General features: G+C 38.8%; 1 protein-coding gene across 2 annotated transcripts in view; it reads left to right on the top strand.

Annotated features, from left to right (window-relative positions):
- Window positions 1-16141, top strand: part of UMPS (uridine monophosphate synthetase) — a 31840-nt gene extending 15699 nt beyond the window's left edge. Inside the window, exons 6-7 of one of the 2 annotated variants that reach the window (XR_007155514.1) lie at window positions 1070-1257; window positions 15769-15899. Coding sequence is in view for 1 of the 2 variants with exons in the window: in XM_047874340.1 (XP_047730296.1) it covers window positions 15769-15938 (170 nt within the window). In the remaining variant the exon portion in view is untranslated. Of the gene's footprint in view, window positions 1-1069; window positions 1258-15768 lie in introns of both variants that reach the window. The other variant, XM_047874340.1, reaches the window with a different exon arrangement.
- The last annotated feature ends 2054 nt before the right edge of the window (window positions 16142-18195 follow it).

Below are 18195 nucleotides of genomic sequence, written 5' to 3'. Positions count from 1 at the left end.
GGTAATCCTGACCTAGATGTGCAAAATAACTTGCGGGCTAATTTTAGGGTGAAAGTTTAGAGTTACTTTTTGTTGAAATATGCCTAGAAACTGATAATTTTAGTTTAGTCTATCCCAACTAATGTTCTGAATATGCTGCCATAAAAGGTATTCTATGATCAAGGAAGAATGCTCTAAGCTAACAAAATCCAACATTTATTTCTTTGTTAGAGGACCTTGCAGAACTGTTGACATGTTAATGCGTATTGTGCCTTCTGAGTGTGGAGATAGGTGGTTCTTTCACGTCTCCCAAACATAAAACACTTTTAGCAGTCTGAGAAAAATAGTTATAGTGGAAAAACAGGACAAACACAGTCTGTAGTGAAGGGAGTGATCTGGGTTATAAAAATATGCATTTTTAAATGTCCTGTGGGACTCAGTAAAATGGCTTTGGTTTCGAATGGGGAAGAAATGATGACCTAGAAACATTTTTCCCGAATTGATTTTTGTCCAAGAAAGATTGCTTATCACAGGTAGGGGAGTTCATTCTATCCCGTTTTCTCTCTCTTTCCTTCTTTATAGGTTAGGCTTAAGAAGTTGGAGTTGGAAACTATGAAATACAGTAGGGTTCTTCTTAGTTAGCAAAACTATTTAAAATGACAACAGCTGTGCTTGTCTCCCCTCAGTGCAATTTGTCAGGTGTTCAAAAGGTACCTGTGAAAATATTGTGAGCAAAGTAGGTTTTGTATTAGTCATTCTTGTATATATCATGCTCATCTTTCCAATGCACCCTGCATTCCCCAGTCTAGCTTTCCCCTCCAATTGGTGTGTTATGTATCCTTCGAAACCTTTGGCTTTGTATATACTCACATATGCAGGTAAAGTTTAGAATGTTTTCTGTATATGTGGCTATATTACATTTTTACATCCAGAGTTAACCTTTTAACAACTACATAGTGTTTCCTAGTTATAACTGGGCTAAAATTGTTTAACCATTTCCCCTGTTGATAGATTTGGACTGTTATACAAACAGTGAACATTCTTGTATATATTTTTGCACATGTGGAGTATTTCTGGAATATTCTTCTAGGCTAAAAACTCCTTGAGGATGAGAACTCTTTCTGAAGATTGCATATCCTCCAGCACAATGCTCCTGTGCTTCATAAATGGTCTGTAAATACTCGTATAAATGTTGAAGGAGTGAACAATATGCTGTATAAGAACAGTTGAAAGGGTTGGTGTGACTGAGACGATAATATGAGAACGTGATGATTGAAGGTATGAGTTTGGTAAACCTTGGTTTTCTTTTTAAACCCCGACATACTAGGACTAGTGGATTCCCGTTAGGTCCTTCAAGGTTAATTATTTTATATAATACCACCATACTTAAGGAAGGTACCACCTTTTGGGGGGTTGGTGGTTTGTTTTTAACTGTGTACTTTAAGCAGAAAACATTATAGAAAGTTAACCAGGAAGAAACTCATAGGCTAATGAAAATTCAGGTAAGTGAATGAATGGCTGCTGAATCCGTGGGGTTAACAAGTATTGGGGGTTTTACAGATTGTATTTGCCACAGAGCAGGCTGCAGCAGAATGACTCACCCAAGTTTGCGACAGCTGCCTTAGTGCTGGACAACTTTGACATTTTAATTTTGCACTAAATGTTTTGAGTCAGATTTGGGTTTCTGGCCCTTCCATTTAGCAGCCATGTATATTTGGACAAGTCACTTCACTTCTTCCGGTCTCATTGTCAAGTGTAAAATGGGAATAATAACAGCGTTGACCTCTTACAGTTGAGAGGCTTACGTGAGATAGTGATGATGTATAGAATGCACTTCACACAGTGCTATGCTTGTCAACTGTTAATGTTCATTATAAGCCGCCCTAATTCTTTGACTAAAAAGGATCTAGGCTTTTAGGAACATTTAAAGCATCTTGGATTTGAAAGATAAGCCATTTAGCAGAAGAGTTCAAGAACAACAAAATTTAAAAAGAAAAATGTGGGACTCTGGTTCAAGATGGTGATGTTGGAAGATCCTGAACTACTCTTCTCCCACGAACACACGGAGTCTACAGCTGCACATGGAACGTTTTTCTCTGAAAAAAATCCTAATGTCTGGCTAAGCAAGAACTGTGTATCTGGCAAATGAGAAGAAAACCACATCAAAGTGGGTAGGAGATGCTGGGACTCAGTCTCACCATAAAGCAAACTTAGGAGGGAAGTCAAAACTTGGAGCATCTCCCTGAGGAGTGAAGGAGTTGAATTGCACATCAGGTACTCCCAACTTTTAAGACCTATACCCAAGAGACACAGTTTTGTAAACCAACAGGGCTTATATCCATAAGGCTAGTGGGTGGCTTAGTCGGTTAAGCGTCCAACTCTTCATCTCAGTTCAGGTTTTGATCTCAGGGTCTTAAGTTCAGGCCCTGCATTGGGGTCTGCACTGGGGGTGAAGCCTACTTTAGTAATCTTAGAAATGTCTCTTAAAGGGCTCAGAGATAGCTGATGGTGCCCAGACTTTAAGTAAAAAAGGCTCATTTGCTACTGTTAACGTGCTGCCCTAGGGGGCAGGCACCTAATTTAACACATACGTTTGAGAGCCTACTACAACACTTGTCGGGGACAGAGACTGGTGAGCGCCATCTTCATGCTCTTCCCCCGAGCACACTCCACAGTACCAGTATCTTCCAGAAGGGAGTTTTTACACATACCTGGTGTCCTGATTTTTACATCTGCCAAGGCGTTCCCCTTATTTACTCGGATTCACTATATATATTTGATTTTAAATTGGAATTTAAATAAAAACTTGGAGGAAAAAAAGTAAAAAAAAAGTTAAAGACCAGGAGGACTCTTAAAAGCAGCAAGAGCAAAACAACTCCCTTGTATGTATACAAGAGAAGCCCCATAAGATTAAAGATTATCTGTAGATTTTTCAGCAGAAACTGCAGGCCAGAAGAGTGGTGAGATAGATTCAAAGTGCTTGAAGAAAAAAAATCTTCCAACAAAGAACTCTCCTCAGCAAAGTTTGGAATTGAAGTATAAGAGAGTTTTCCAGAACAGCAAAAGCTAACGGAGAAGTTCATCATCCCTAAACCAGCCTTATGAGAAATTATTAAAGGGTTTTTTTTAAGCTGAAACAAAAGGATGCTAATTGGTAACAAGAAAACATATGAAAGAATAAATCTCCCTGGAAAGGCAAATAGAAGTAGATTAAATGAACTTATTAAAAGGAATTATTTATTTATTTTGAGAGCGATAGTGAGCATGAGTGAGGTAGGGGTAAGAGAAAATTCCAAGCAGTCTCCACGCTGACACAGTACAGAGCCCGATGCAGGGCTTGAACTCACAAACTGTGAGATTGTGACCTGAGCCAAAATCAGGAGTCAGATGCTTAACCGACTGAGCTACCCAGGTGCCCCTAGATTAATCCCTTTTAAGTTAAAAGACAAAAGTAATAAAAAAATATCCTTTAATTCTTGTAGTTACAATTATAAGATAAAATTGTGATATTGAAAATGTAAAAGGGGGGATAAAAATGTAGAGCTTTATTATTATTTTTGAGTTTATTTTGAGAGAGAGCACAAGCGGGGGAGGGGCAGAGAGAGGGAAAAAGAATCCTAAGCAGGTTCCACACTGTTAGGGCAGAGCCTGATGTGGGGCTTGAACCTACAAACTGTGAGATCATGACCTGAGCCAAAATCCGGAGTCAGACATTCAACTGACTGAGCCACCCAGGCACCCCAAAAAAATGTAGAGCTTTAGAATGCTGTCAAATGTAAGTTGTTAAATGTAAGCCTTATTGTAACAACAAAACACATCCTTAATTAGATGCACAGGATAAAGAAATCCAAGCATACCACTTAAGAAAGTCATCAAATTACAAAGGAAGAGAGGAAGAGAAGAACAGAGAGCAGCCAAAAAACAATTTAATGAAATGGCAAAAAGTATATACCTAACAAGAATTATTTTATGTATGTATGTATTAGAGTGTGAGGGAGAGGAAGAGAGAATCCATGCTCTGCACGGAGCCTTATGCAGGGCTCGATCCCACGACTCTGGGATTGTGACCTGAGCCAAAATCAAGAGTTGGATGCTCAACTGACTGAACCACCAAGGCTCCCCTTAACAATAATTACTTTAAATGGACTAAATTTTCCAGTCAAAAGACAGAGTGGCTGAATGGATTTTAAAAACCAGACCTATCCATGTGCTGGCTATAAAAGACTCCATTCAGGTAGAAGCAAAGTATAAGAACTCACTTCATACATAGACTGAAAATAAAGAGATGGGGAAGATATTCCATGCAAATGGAAACCAAAAGAAATAGACCCTTATCAGACCAAATAGACTTTCAAACAATGACTAATGAGAGACAGACTAAGGTATTACATGATAAAGGAGTCATTCCAACAAGAGGATGTAACATTTGTAAATCTTTTTGCATCTGGCATAGGAGCACCTAGATATATAAATATCAATAGGCCTAGAGGGAGAAATAGTAATACAAGAATAGTAGGGAATTTTAATATCTCACATCAGTAGATAGACCATCCAAACAGAAAACCAGTAAAGGAACATCAGCTTAAAACAACACATTAGATGAGATGGACTTAACAGATATATACAGAACATTCTGTCCAAAAGCAATAGAATAGAGGTTTTTCTCAAGTGCACATGGAACATTCTTCAGGGTAGATCGCATGGTAGGCCACATAATAAGTCTTAAACACCAAAACCAGATAAGAATAAGAACAGAAAATTAAAAGCCAATATATTCCTGATGAACATAGATGCAAAAATCCTCGGCAAAAGAGCAAACTGAATTCAGTGATATCTTAAATGGATTATGCACCATGGTCAGCTGGAATTCTAAGGACACAGGGATGGTTCAGCTTCTGCAAATCAGTGTGATATACTACATTAACAAAATGAAGGGTAAAAATCATATTATCTCAACACATGCAGAAAGAGCATTTGACAAAATTCAGTATCCATTTATGATAAAGGCCTAAGGTGGCTATAGAGGGAACATACCTCAACATAATAAAGGCCATGGATGACAGGCCTACAGCTAACATTGTATTCAGCAGTGGAAAGATAAAAACTTGTCCTCTTAAATCAGGAACAAGACTTGGATGCCCACTCTTATTCGACATAGTACTAGATAGAAGTCCTAGCCACAGAAATTAGAAAAAAGAAACAAAAGTCATCCAAATTGGAAATGAAGATGTGAAGCTGTCAGTCACTATTTGCAGATTATGATATTATTATATAGAAAACCCTGAAAGACCACCAAAAACAGGTTAGAACTAATAAACGAATTCAGTCAAGTTGCAGGATACAAAAATCTTGCATTCTCTGCACTTAATATCCTACTGTCAGAAAGGGAAATTAAGACCATCGCATTTACAATGGCATTGAAAAGAATAAAATACCTAGGAATAAATTTAACCAAAGAAGTTGAAGGCCTGTATACTGAAAAATGTAAGACATTGATGAAAGAATTGAAGAAGATACAAATAAATGCAAAGATACTCATGTTCATGGATTGAAAGAATATTGTTAAAATGTCCATACTACTCAAAATATATCAACAGATTCAGTGCACTCCCTATCAAAATTCCGGTGAGATTTTTCACTGAAGTAAAATAAACTACCCTAGTACTTGTATAGAATCAAAAAAGATCCCAAATAGCCAAAGCAATCTAGAGAAAAAAGAACAAAATTAGAGGTTTCACACTCCCTGATTTCAAACTATAATTACGAAGCTATAGTAATCAAAACAGTATGGTAGTGGTTTAAAAACAGACACAATGATCAGTGGAATACAGAACAGAGCCCAGAAATAAACCCGTGCAAATATGATCAATTGATTTATGACAAAGGAGCTAAGAATATACAATGGGGAAAGGACAGTCTCTTCAATAAAATGGTGTTGAGAAACAGATGTTGGTGAGGATGCAGAGAAAGAGGATCTCTTTTGCATTGTTGGTGGGAATGCAAGCTGGTGCAGCCACTCTGGAAAACAGTATGGAGGTTCCTCAAAAAATTAAGAATAGAACTACCCTATGACCTAGCAATTGCACTAGGCATTTATCCACGGGATACAGGTGTGCTGTTTCGAAGGGACACATACACCCCCATGTTTATATAGTAGCACTATCAACAATAGCCAAAGTATGGAAAGAGCCCAAGTGTCCATCAATGGATGAATGGATAAAGAAGATGTGGTATATGTATACAATGGAGTATTACTTGGCAATCAAAAAGAATGAAATCTTGCCATTTGCAACTACGTGGGTGGTACGTGGATGGAACTGGAGGGTATTATGCTAAGTGAAATTAGAGAAAAACAAAAATCCTATGACTTCACTCATATGAAGACTTCAGACAAAACAGATGAACGTAAGGGAAGGGAAGCAAAAATAATATAAAAACAGGGAGGGGGACAAAACAGACGAGACTCATAAATATGGAGAACAAACTGAGGGTTACTGGAGGGGTTGTGGGTAAGGGGCATTAAGGAATCTACTCCTGAAAACATGTTTCACTATATGCTGATTAATTTGGATGTAAATTTTCAAAAATTAAAAAAGTAAAAAAATAATAAAATGGTGTTGAGAAAACTGGACAGGCAAAAGGATGTAACTGTGTCACTGTCTTATACTATACACAGATATTAATACAAAATGGATTAAAGACTTGAAATAAGGCTTGAAACCATAAAACTCCTGGAAGAAAACATAGGTGATAAGCTCCTTGACATCAGTGTTGGCAGTGATTTGTCTGACACCAAAACTAAAAGCAACAAAAGCAAAAATAAGTGGAACAATATTAAACTAAAAATATTCTGTACAGCAAAGGAAATCATCAACAAAGTTAAAAAGCAACTTACTAAATGGGAGGAAATATTCGCTAATCATATATCTGATAAAGTGTTAACACCCAAAACATACAGTAAACTCATGTACATCAATAGCCAAAAAAAAAAAATAATCCAATTAAAAAATAGGCAGAAGATCTGAAAAGGCATTTTACACAGATGACATACAGATGGCCAACATGAAAAGATGCTTAACATCACTAATCAGGGAGATGCAAGTCAAAACCACAGTGAGATATCACCTCACACCTGTCAGATTGGCTACTATCAAAAAGATGAGAAGTGTTGGTAAGGCTGTGGAGAAAAGGGAACCCTTGTCTGCTATTGGTGGTATGTAGATTGGTATAGCCAACATGGAAAATCATGTGAAAGTTCCACAAAAAGTTAAAAATATATGTCAATACTACCCAAGGCAATCTACATATTCAATCCAATACCTATCAAAATAACACCAGCATTCTTCACAGAGCTAGAACAAACAATCCTAAAATTTGTATGGAACCAGAAAAGACCCCAAATAGCCAAAGCAATCTTGAAAACCAAAGCAGGAGGCATCACAATCCCAGACTTCAAGCTGTATTACAAAGCTGTAATCATCGAGACAGTATGGTACTGGCAGAAGAATAGACACTGAGATCAGTGGGACAGAATAGAGAACCCAGAAATGGATCCACAAACATATGGCCAACTAATCTTTGACAAAGCAGGAGAGAATATTCAATGGAATAAAAACAGTCTCTTTATTAAGTGGTACTGGGAAAACTGGACACGACATGTGGAAGAATGAACCTGGACCACTTTCTTACACCATACACAAAAATAAAATGGATCAAAGACCTCAATGTAAGACAGGAAGCCACCAAAATCCTCAAGGAGAAAGCAGGCAGAAACCTCTTTGACCTTGGCCGCAGCAACTTCTTATTCAACGTGTCTCCAGAGGCAAGGGAAACAAAAGCAAAAATGAACTATTGGGACCTCATCAAAGTAAAAAACTTCTGCACAGTGAAGGAAACAGTCAGCAAAACTAAAAGGCAACCGACAGAATGGGAGAAGATATTTGCAAATGACATATCAGATAAAGGGTTAGTATCCAAAATCTATAAAGAACTTCTCAAACTCAACACCCAAAAAGTAAACAATCCAGTGAAGAAATGGGCAAAAGACATGAATAGACACTTCTCCAAAGAAGACCTCCAGATGGCCAACCAACACATAAAAAAATGCTCAACATCACTCATCATCAGAAATACAAATCAAAACCACAATGAGATACCACCTTACACCTATCAGAATGGCTAACATTAACTCAGGCAACAACAGATATTGGTGAGGATGCGGAGAAAGAGGATCTCTTTTGCGCTGCGTGGGAACGCAAACTGGTGCAGCCACTCTGGAAAACAGTATGGAGGTTCCTCAAAAAATTAAAAATAAAACTACCCTATGACCCAGCAGTTGCACTAGTAGGTATTTACCCAAGGGATACAGGTATGCTGTTTTGAAGGGGTACATGCACCCCAGTGTTTATAGCAGCACTATCAACAATAGCCAAAGTATGAAAAGAGCCCAAATGTCCATCGATGGATGAATGGATAAAGAAGATGTGGTGTATATAGATTGTTACTCGGCAATCAAAAAGAACAAATTCTTGCCATTTGCAATGACGTGGATGGAACTGGAGGGTATTGTGCTAAGTGAAATTAAAGAAAGACAAAAATCATATGACTTCACTCATATGAGGACTTTAAGAGACAAAACAGATGAACATAAGGGAAGGGAAACAAAAACAATATAACAACAGGGAGGGGGACAAACCATAAAAGACTCTTAAATATGGACAACAAACAGGGTTAGTGGAGGGGTTGTGGGAAGGGGGGGTGGGCTAAAAGGATAAGGGACATTAAGGAATCTACTCCTGAAATTGTTGCACTATATGCTAACTAAACTTGGATATAAATTTAAAAAAATAAAAATTTTAAAAAATTAAAAAAAGAACTATCTGACCCATTAATTCTACTTCTATTAATCCAAGGAAAACAAAACACTAACTCAAAATGATATGTGTACCCCCATATTCATTGCAGCACTCTTTATAATAGCCAAGATATGGAAATAATCTAAGTGTCAATGGATGAATAGAGATGTATACGTGTGTGTGTGTACCGTGGAATATATATACACACAATGAAATATGACATAAAAATAATGAAATTTTGCCATTTGTGACAACATGGATGGACCTTGAGGGCATTATGCGGAATGAAATAAGTCAGAGAATGATAGATACCATATGATCTCACTTGTATGTGGAGTATAATACTAGAACAAGTTTCATAGATAAAAAGAATAGATTAGTGGTTGCCAGAGGCTGGGGTAGGAAGTAGGTGAAATGGGTGAAGGATGTCGAAGGTACATACTTCCAGTTATAAAATAAGTCACAGGGATGTAATGTACAGCATGGTGACTATAATTAGTGATATTGTATTTCATATTGGAAAGTTGCTAAGAGAGTCTTAATTCTTAGCACAGAAAAAAAATTTTTTTGTAATTAAGGTGATAATTGTCAGGTAGTCAATGTGATGACTTGGCAGTGTATACAAATACCAAATCATTAATGTTGTACACCTGAAACTAATGTTATATGTCAGTTATACCTCAATAAAAAAAAGTTCATCATAGCATTGGAAGTCCTGCTGACAGCATTTAGGCAAGAAAAATAAAAGTCATCTAAATTGAAAAGGAAAGAAAGTAAAACTCAGTAGTTGCAGATGACATGATACTGTACACAGGAATACTTCAGAGATATTGTGGCTTCAGTTCCAAACCAGTGCAATAGTGCCAATAAAGTAAATATTGCCAATAAAGCAAGCCAAGTGAAACTTTTGGTTTCGCAGTGCATATAAAAGTTGTGTTTATACTGTAGAGTATTAAGTGTGCAGTAGCTTTATGTCTAAAACAACAAAGTACATACTTTAAAAATACTTTTAATTTTTTTAACGTTTATTTTTGAGAGAGACAGAGCATGAACGGGGGAGGGTCAGAGAGAGAGAGAATCCGAAACAGGCTCCAGGCTCTGAGCTGTCAGCACAGAGCCTGAAGCGGGGCTCAAACTCACAGACCACGAGATATGACCTGAGCCGAAGTCAGAGGCTTAACTGACTGAACCACCTGGGTGCCCCGAAAAATATTTTCTTGCAGGAGCGCCTGGGTGGTCCAGTCAGTTAAGCCTCCGACTTCGTCCCAGGTCATGATTTCACAGTTTGTGAGTTCAAGCCCCGTGTCAGGCTCTGTGCTGACAGCTCAGAGCCTGGAGCCTGCTTCAGATTCTGTGTCTCCCTCTCTCTCTGCCCCTCTCATGCTCATGCTCTCTCTAAAAACTAAATAAACATTAAAAAAATTTTTTTTAATAAAAATATTTTATTGCTGAAAAGCTAACCATTATCTGAGCTTTCAGCAAGTTGCAGTCTTTTTGCTGGTGCAGAGTCTTGCCATGATGATGGCTGCTGAGTGATGGTGGTGGTTGTTGAGCATTAGGGTAGCTGTGGCAATTTTTTAAAATAAGACAGCAGTGAAGTAAGTTGATGGACTCTTTCATGAACAATGCTCTCTGCATGCTCTCTGGAGCATGCAGTGCTGTTTGATAGCATTTTTAACCACTAAAAATTGGTGTCAGTCCTTTCAAACCCTGCCATTGCTTGATCAACTATGTTGAGGTAATATTCTGAATCCTTTGTTGTCCTTGCAACAGTCTTCACAGCATCTTCACCAAGAGTAGTTTCCATTTCCAGACACCATGTCTTTGCTCGTCCATTAGAAGCAAGTAATGGGGCACCTGGGTGGCTCGGTCGGTTGAACGTCTGACTTCAGCTCAGGTCATGATCTCTTGGTTTGTGAGTTCAAGCCCCATGTTGGGCTCTGTGCTGACAGCTCAGAGCCTGCTACAGATTCTGTGTCTCCCTCTCTTTCTGCCCGCCCCCCTCTCTCTCTCTCAAAAATAAACATTTAAAAAAATTTTCTTACAAGCGTCATGTGTTATAGTTTTATCCGGAAACTGCAGCAATTCAGTTGCCTCTTCAGGTTCCACTTCTAATTCTAGATCTCTTGGTGTTTCTACTACATCTATAGTTACTTCCTCCACTGGAGTCTTGAGCCCACAAGGTCATCCATCAGGGTTAGAGCCTGTGAATGCTGGTATTTTGACCTCTTTCCATGAATCACAAATGTTCTTAATGGCAGCTAGAATGGTGAATCCTTTCCAGAAGATTTTCAGTGTACTTTCCATCAGAGGAATCACTGTCTGTAGCAGCTATAGCTTTATAAGACCTATTTCTTAAATAATAAGACTTGAAATTTGAAATTACCACTTGATTTATGGGTTTAGAATGGATATTGTATTACAGGCATGACGACATTGATGTCATTGTACCTCTCCAACAGAGCTCTTAGGAAATCAAGTACATTGTCAGTAAGCAGTAATTTTTGGAAAGGAATCTTTTTTTCTGAGCAGTAGGTCTTAACAGTGGGCTTAAAATTCTCAGTGAACCATGTTGTAAACAAATGTGCAGTCATCCAGTCTTTGTCCCATTATAGAGCACAGGCAGAGAAGATTTAGCATAATTCTTAAAGACCCTAGGATTTTTCAGAATGGTAAATAAGCATGGTCTTCAGGTTAAAGTCACAGACTACATCAGCACCCAACAAAAGAGGGTCAGCCTTTGAAACTTTGAAGCCAGGTATTAACTTCTAACTATGAAAGCCCTAAATGGCATCTTCTTCCAAAAGAAAGCTGTTTCATCTACATTGAAAATCTGTTGCTTAGTGTAGCCACCTTCACTAATTAATGAATTATTGATTACCTGAGCTAGATCTTCTGGATAACTTGTTGCAGCTTCTACATCAGCACCTGCCTCTTCACCTTGTACTTTATGCTATGGAGACGGCTTCTTTCCTTAAAACCTCATGGGCCAACCTCTGCTAGCTTCCAGCTTTTCTTCTGAAGGTTCCTCACCTCTCTCAGCCTTCATAGAATTGAAGAGAGTTAGGGCCTTGCCCTGGATAAGGCTTTGGCTTAAGGGCTGGTTCAGTCTTTGATCCAAATCACGAAAACTTTCTTCATATCAGCAATAAGGTGGTGTTGCTTATCTTTCACATGTTCGGTAGAGTAGCACTTTTACTTCAAGAAATTCAAGAATTTTTCCTTTGCATTCACAGCTTTGCTGTTTGGTGCAAGAGGACTAGTTTTCAGCCTGCCTTGACTTCTGACATGACTTCCTTGCTGTTCTTAGTCATTTCTAGCTTTTGATTCAAAATGAGAGACATGCAACTCATCCTTTCACTTGAACACTTAAGAGGCCATGTAGCATTATTAACCGGCCCGATTTCAATATTGCTGTGTCTCAGAGAATAGGGAGGCACAAGAAGAGGGAGAGAGATGCTGGTGGAGCAGTCAGAACACACATTTATTAATTTCACCATCATATATGGGCAGTCTGTTGTGCCCCACAACAGTTGTGTTAGTAACATCAAAGATCGCTGATCACAGATTACTATAACGATGAAAAAGTTTGACATATTGTGACAAGTACGAACATGTGATAGAGATACAAAGTAAGCACAGGCTATTGGAAAAATCAGGTCAATAGACTTGTTGAATACAAGGTTGCCTCAAACCTCCAATTTGTAAAAAACAAAAAACAAAACAGTATATGCAAAGCACAGTAAAGTGAAATGCAGTAAAACAAGGTATGTCTCTACAGAAAATCTGAGAGTCCACCAAAAAATTATTAGAATAAATGAATTCAGTAGAGTTGCAGGATACAAAATTAACATGCAGAAATTAGTTGTGTTTCTATGTACTGATAATAAGCTATCGGGAAGAGAAGAAAACCCATTTACAATTGCATCCAAAGAAATAAAATACCTAGGAATAAATTTAACCAAGGAAGTCAAAGACCTGTACTCTGAAAACTGTTAAGACATTGGTGAAAGATTTGAAGATGATACAAATGTAAAGTATTATGTGCTCATGGATTTAAAGAATTATAAAATGTCCATACTACCCAAAGCAATGTACAGATTCGGTACAATCTCCATCAATACCAATGATATTTTTTACAGAACTAGAACAAAGAATCCTAAAATTTGTATAGAACCACAAAAGACTTTGAACAGCCAAAGCAGTCTTGAGGAAGAGGAACAAAGCTGGAAGTCTCATGCTTCCTGATTACAAAGCTATAGTAATTGAAGTAGTATGTTATTGGCATGGAAACAGACACATAGATGAATGGAACAGAAGGGAGAGCCCAAAGATAAAGCCACTCTTACCTGGTCAACCTATGACAAAGGAGACAAGAATTCGCAATGGGGAAAAGATAGTCTTTTTATTATTTTTTTAAATGTTTATTTTTTAATGTTTGTTTTTGAGAGAGAGAGAGAGAGAGAGAGAGAGAGTGAGTGTGTGAGCTGGGGAATGGGCCAATAGAGAGGGAGACACAGAATCTGAAGCAGGCTCCAGGCTCCGAGAGCCTGACGCGGGGCTCGAACTCACAAGCCGTGAGATCATGACCTAAGCACAAGTCAGACACTTAATTGACTGAGCCACCCAGGTGCCCCATAATGTTTATTTTAGAGAGAGACACAGTGTGAGCAGGGGAGGGGGCAGAGAGAGAGGGAGACACAGAATCTGAAGCAGGCTCCAGGCTCTGAGCTGTCAGCACAGAGCCCAATGCAGGGCTCGAACCCATGAACTGTGAGATCATGACCTGAGCCAAAGTCAGATGCTTAACTGACCGAGACACCCAGGTGCCCCAATAGTCTTTTTAATAAGTGGTGCTGAGAAAACTGTACAGCTACATGGAAAAGAATGAAACTGGACCACTTCTTAAATCATACAAAAATAAATTCAAAACGTATTAAACTTGAAAGTGAGACCTGAAGTTATAAAACTCCTAGAAGAAAACATAGGCAATAAGCTCTTTTAGCACTTTTTTTTTTGATAGGTCTCCTTAGGCAAGGGCAACAAAAACTAAAATAAATGGGATTGCATCCAACTAAAAAGTTTTTGGACAGTGAAGGAAACCATCAAATAAAAGGTACCCACTGAATGGGAGAAGGAATTTGCAAGTAGTCATATATCAGATAAGAATAAAAGGTTAATATCCAAAATATATAAAGAACTTAAACATTTTATGAAAAAATGGGCAAACGACTTGAATAGACATTTTCCCAAAGGAGACAGGTAGATAGTGGTCAGCAGGTACACGAAAAGATATCAGCATCACTAATCATCAGGGAAAATAAAATCAAAACCATAATGAGATAATACCTCATGCCAGTCAGAGTAGCTAATATCAGAAAGACAAGAAATAACAAGCGTTCACCAGGTTGTGGAGAAAAGGGAACCCTAGTCCACTAGTGTTAGTAGGAATGTAAATTGGTATAGCCATGGTGGAAAACAGTACTGGTTTCTCAGAAAATTAAAAATAAAGCTGTCATACAGTCCAGGAATTCTAGTTCTGGGTATTTATCAGAAGGAAAAAAATCCCAGTTTGAAGAGATATATGCACCCATATATTCATTGCTGCATTATTTACAATAGCCAAGATAAGGAAGCAACCTAAGTATCCATCAATAGATGAATGGAGAAAGGTGTGATATATATCTATAATGGGAAAAAAAGGTGAAGTCTTGCTATTTGCGACATACTGAGGGTATTATGCCAAGTGAAACAGGTCAAAGACCAGTACCTGATGATTTCACTTATATTAGAATCTTGAAAAATCAAACCAAACAAAGCAGAAACACTCATAGATACAGAAAACAAAGTGTTAGTTACTAGTTGAGGGAGCAGTTGGGGAATGGATGAAATAGGTGAAATCCCAAGGGGGGATTAAGAGGTAAACTTCTAGATATAAAATAAACCATGGAGATGTAATGTATAGTCAATATTGTAATAACTATATGGTGACTGATAGTAACGACTTATTTTGGGGATCAGTTCCTAATGTATAAAAATACCAAATCACTATGATGTACACCTGAATACTAGGATATTCTGTATAATTATACTTAATTAAGAAACAAATTATTGGGGTGCCTGGGTGGCTCAGTTGCTTAAGCCTCCAACTCCTGATTTCTGCTAAGGTCATGATCCATAATTCATGAGATCAAGCTCCACATCAAGTTCTGCTGACAGTCTGGAGCCTGCTTGAGATTCTCTCTTTCCCTCTATGCCCCTCCCCCACTCATTCTTTTTTCTCTCTCAAAATAAACAAACATGAAAAAAAACCAAGTTAAAACAAATTGTGATAGAGTAAGAAAGGCAGTAGTCAAAATTAAGAATTGGGATTTGTACATAATCTGGTACTTAATGGGTGCGGAAAGGCTCAGTTTGGCTGTGGTCAGATTAGAGGTTTGTGAGGAATTTTTCAACAGTGTCACAGTGATTCTAAGACAGAGTATAAATGTCTGATTGCAAGGTCAGTTTTTATTGGGTTTGCTATTTGGTAACGAACCTTTTTTGGCAACATCGAAGATTTATGGTTTTTTGATACTGTTAACCTATAAATGCTCTAAAATTAGACATTGAAGAGGAGTTGGTAAAATTAGACATTGAAGAGGAGTTGGTAAAATTAGACATTGAAGAGGAGTTGGCTAGCATCATTCTCTGCCATGGGGGTCTCTGGCCTATCCACAGAGTCACTTCACCTGCTTTTACTCACTTGCTGTCCAGCAGGGGCATGGAAAGCAATGGCACATACTGATTTAAAATTGGCTAGGTACTTGACAAATTTCATATTAAAAAAAAAATTGGTTAGGTACTTTTTCAGAAAAGTCATGATCAGTTTCTTGATTTTTTTTTTTTTTTAATATTGTGTTATTAACAAACAGTGACTTTGGTGTTTTTGCAGGGGATAATCTTGGCCAACAGTATAATAGCCCACAAGAAGTTATTGGCAAACGAGGATCTGATATCATCATTGTAGGCCGGGGCATAATAATGTCATCTAATCGTCTGGAAGCAGCTGAGTTGTACCGAAAAGCTGCTTGGGAAGCTTATTTGAGTAGACTTGGAATTTGAGTGTCTTGGATACATGTTTGTGAAGACCTTGAAGATACATGGTCTCCTGAGAAGCGTGGCGTGAAATAATAAGCATTTAATGGATTGGATTCTTTCATGGGTTCTGTGTTGGAGTGACTTCTGGATTTCTAACAGTCTTTAGGAAATACTGAATGATGAGTAATCACTGCGTTGTTACTATAATAAATTTATTTTCAAGCTTTTTTTTAATTGAGATTGATGTTGGTTAGGCACAGTCCTGCTTGTGTTGGGGGTCTTTCATATTTGAAAGATCAGACTTTCTTTTAATTGTTGTGACACAAAAATTTTAAGACATCAAAAGGCCCAAACCGTTGTAGTATTTCATGTGCCTTATGTGATGCCCAAATAATATTTAAATATTTGCTGTTCTCCTTTTCTATTTAAAAGTGATAGTCGAGGTATCCAAAGGGAAATAGGAAGTGGGGAAGGTGATGGTAGCTGCAACCCTGAAGCCAATATCTGGCTTTCATTTCGATCACAGGCAGCAGTTATGGACCTGTGCTGAAGCAGGCAGAGCTTCCTCATGCCTTATTGGATTACAGGTGGACAAGCTGCTCTTTCATTTGTTTAAAGACAATAGTCAAGACATCTAAGGTTCCATTTGAAGGTTTGCTCAGATCCTGCACAATTACCCCAACTACCCTAGACAAGGAAGTCTGCCTTCACCAGAAATAGGAGCCCAGCAACAGAGCTGATGCTGTTACCAACATTTCTGGGTTTCCACTGAGGTAGGGCCAGGGACATGCACCTTCACAGGCCCCACCTGCACGCATGTGCCATAACCAGTTGAGCAGCCCCTCTCTGGTCCCAAATACACTATTTTTCCCACCAGTTCTTCTGAGTTTCTGCACGATCCCTCTTTTCCAGTAGTGACAGAGATTTGCCCCCATTCTATATATTTCTTTTCATCTTTTCAGGAACAGTCTTGGGAGTAAAGGGTACGAGCTCAGATGCCCATTTTGAAACAGGTGGCCCCACCCTGTATGTTCAAGGTCTTGTTTAGGAGGGTCAGTGTGGCAATTGCAGCTGAAGGCTCTCCGTCCTTAATCCATCAGCATGTTGAGAAGCATGCTAAGAACTACTGAACTGGTAAGATAATGTTTTTCAGATACAATGAGACATCTTAGGGTGTCCCATTCCCGCTGGGTCACCTACACCCGGCCTTCACAGGTATAAGCTCTGGCCACATCAGTATACTAGCACTGCCTCTTCTACTGAAGCTCATCCAAGACCCACTAGGTAATGAAATCAGAGGCCCCGACCATGCATTTAAAATGCAAATTCTGGGCCCCACCAGAGATGCTGCCTCAGATTTGGGGTAAGGCATTTCTAACAAGTGCTTCCTGTGATTCTGATGTTTGAGAATAAGCCCAGCGTTTTTGCAGGCCTTTTATCTAAGCAAAAACCCCACCTGGACTCATAGAACTTTGGAACACAAACTGATTCAGATAAATAACGTGGCTATCTCAAGAACTATGAGAGTACTTTTCAGCTTGGAAGTATTTTGGAGACATTAGATCGTGCAGCCCTTCTTAGTCAAGGCATATTTACGGAGCATAAGCACTGAGCATTATAACCTGTCCTAGTAACAAAAGGGAACAGCCTTCACAGGGCACCCAGAACACGTGTAAGACTAATGGAGTGGAGAATTCTATCCCCTGGCCTCTTCCAGTATTCTAGGCATTTAGTAATGCATAAGCCAATTGCTTTGTAGTGCTGGAAGGACCTAAGAAATCTGGTCTGGCTCCCTTACTGTTCAGCTACAGGAGTATAGACCCAGGATGGTAACGAGATCCATTCACTGCAGCTTGTGGCTAACACAGCCCCGGAGTCTCAGTCCCAACTCAACCTTAATCATTGATTGTAGTTACCTCTAGGAAAAGTCCCCTAACGTAGCCCCTAGGGACTGACAGAAGGCACCTTCAATGTTACTTTCTCTCAACTCCCATTCACCCATCTCTCTGAAGAAAATGGCTGCTGGGTTCATTCAGGTAAGCCCTAGAAGCATGATTACAGGCTCTGCCAGTATGTCCAAAGAAGAGAGCAGGTGCCAGGTATTGTCTCCATTAAGGTAGAAGAAGGAACAATAGTGAGGAGGCTCAGGACTTGTGGAGGAGTGTGTGTGTGTGTGTGTGTGTGTACATACGTGTGTGTGTACACCCCAGCGGGTCAACTGGATTTTCCTTGGCTAGGGGGGAACTGAGGTTTCTGACAGAGATTATCCTAGTTACTGTAA

This window comes from Prionailurus viverrinus, chromosome C2 (genome assembly GCF_022837055.1).
Source record: "Prionailurus viverrinus isolate Anna chromosome C2, UM_Priviv_1.0, whole genome shotgun sequence".
NCBI classification, from domain to species: Eukaryota; Metazoa; Chordata; class Mammalia; order Carnivora; family Felidae; genus Prionailurus; species Prionailurus viverrinus.
Note: the sequence above shows the minus strand (reverse complement) of the source record. Positions and strands in the feature narration are given on the sequence as shown.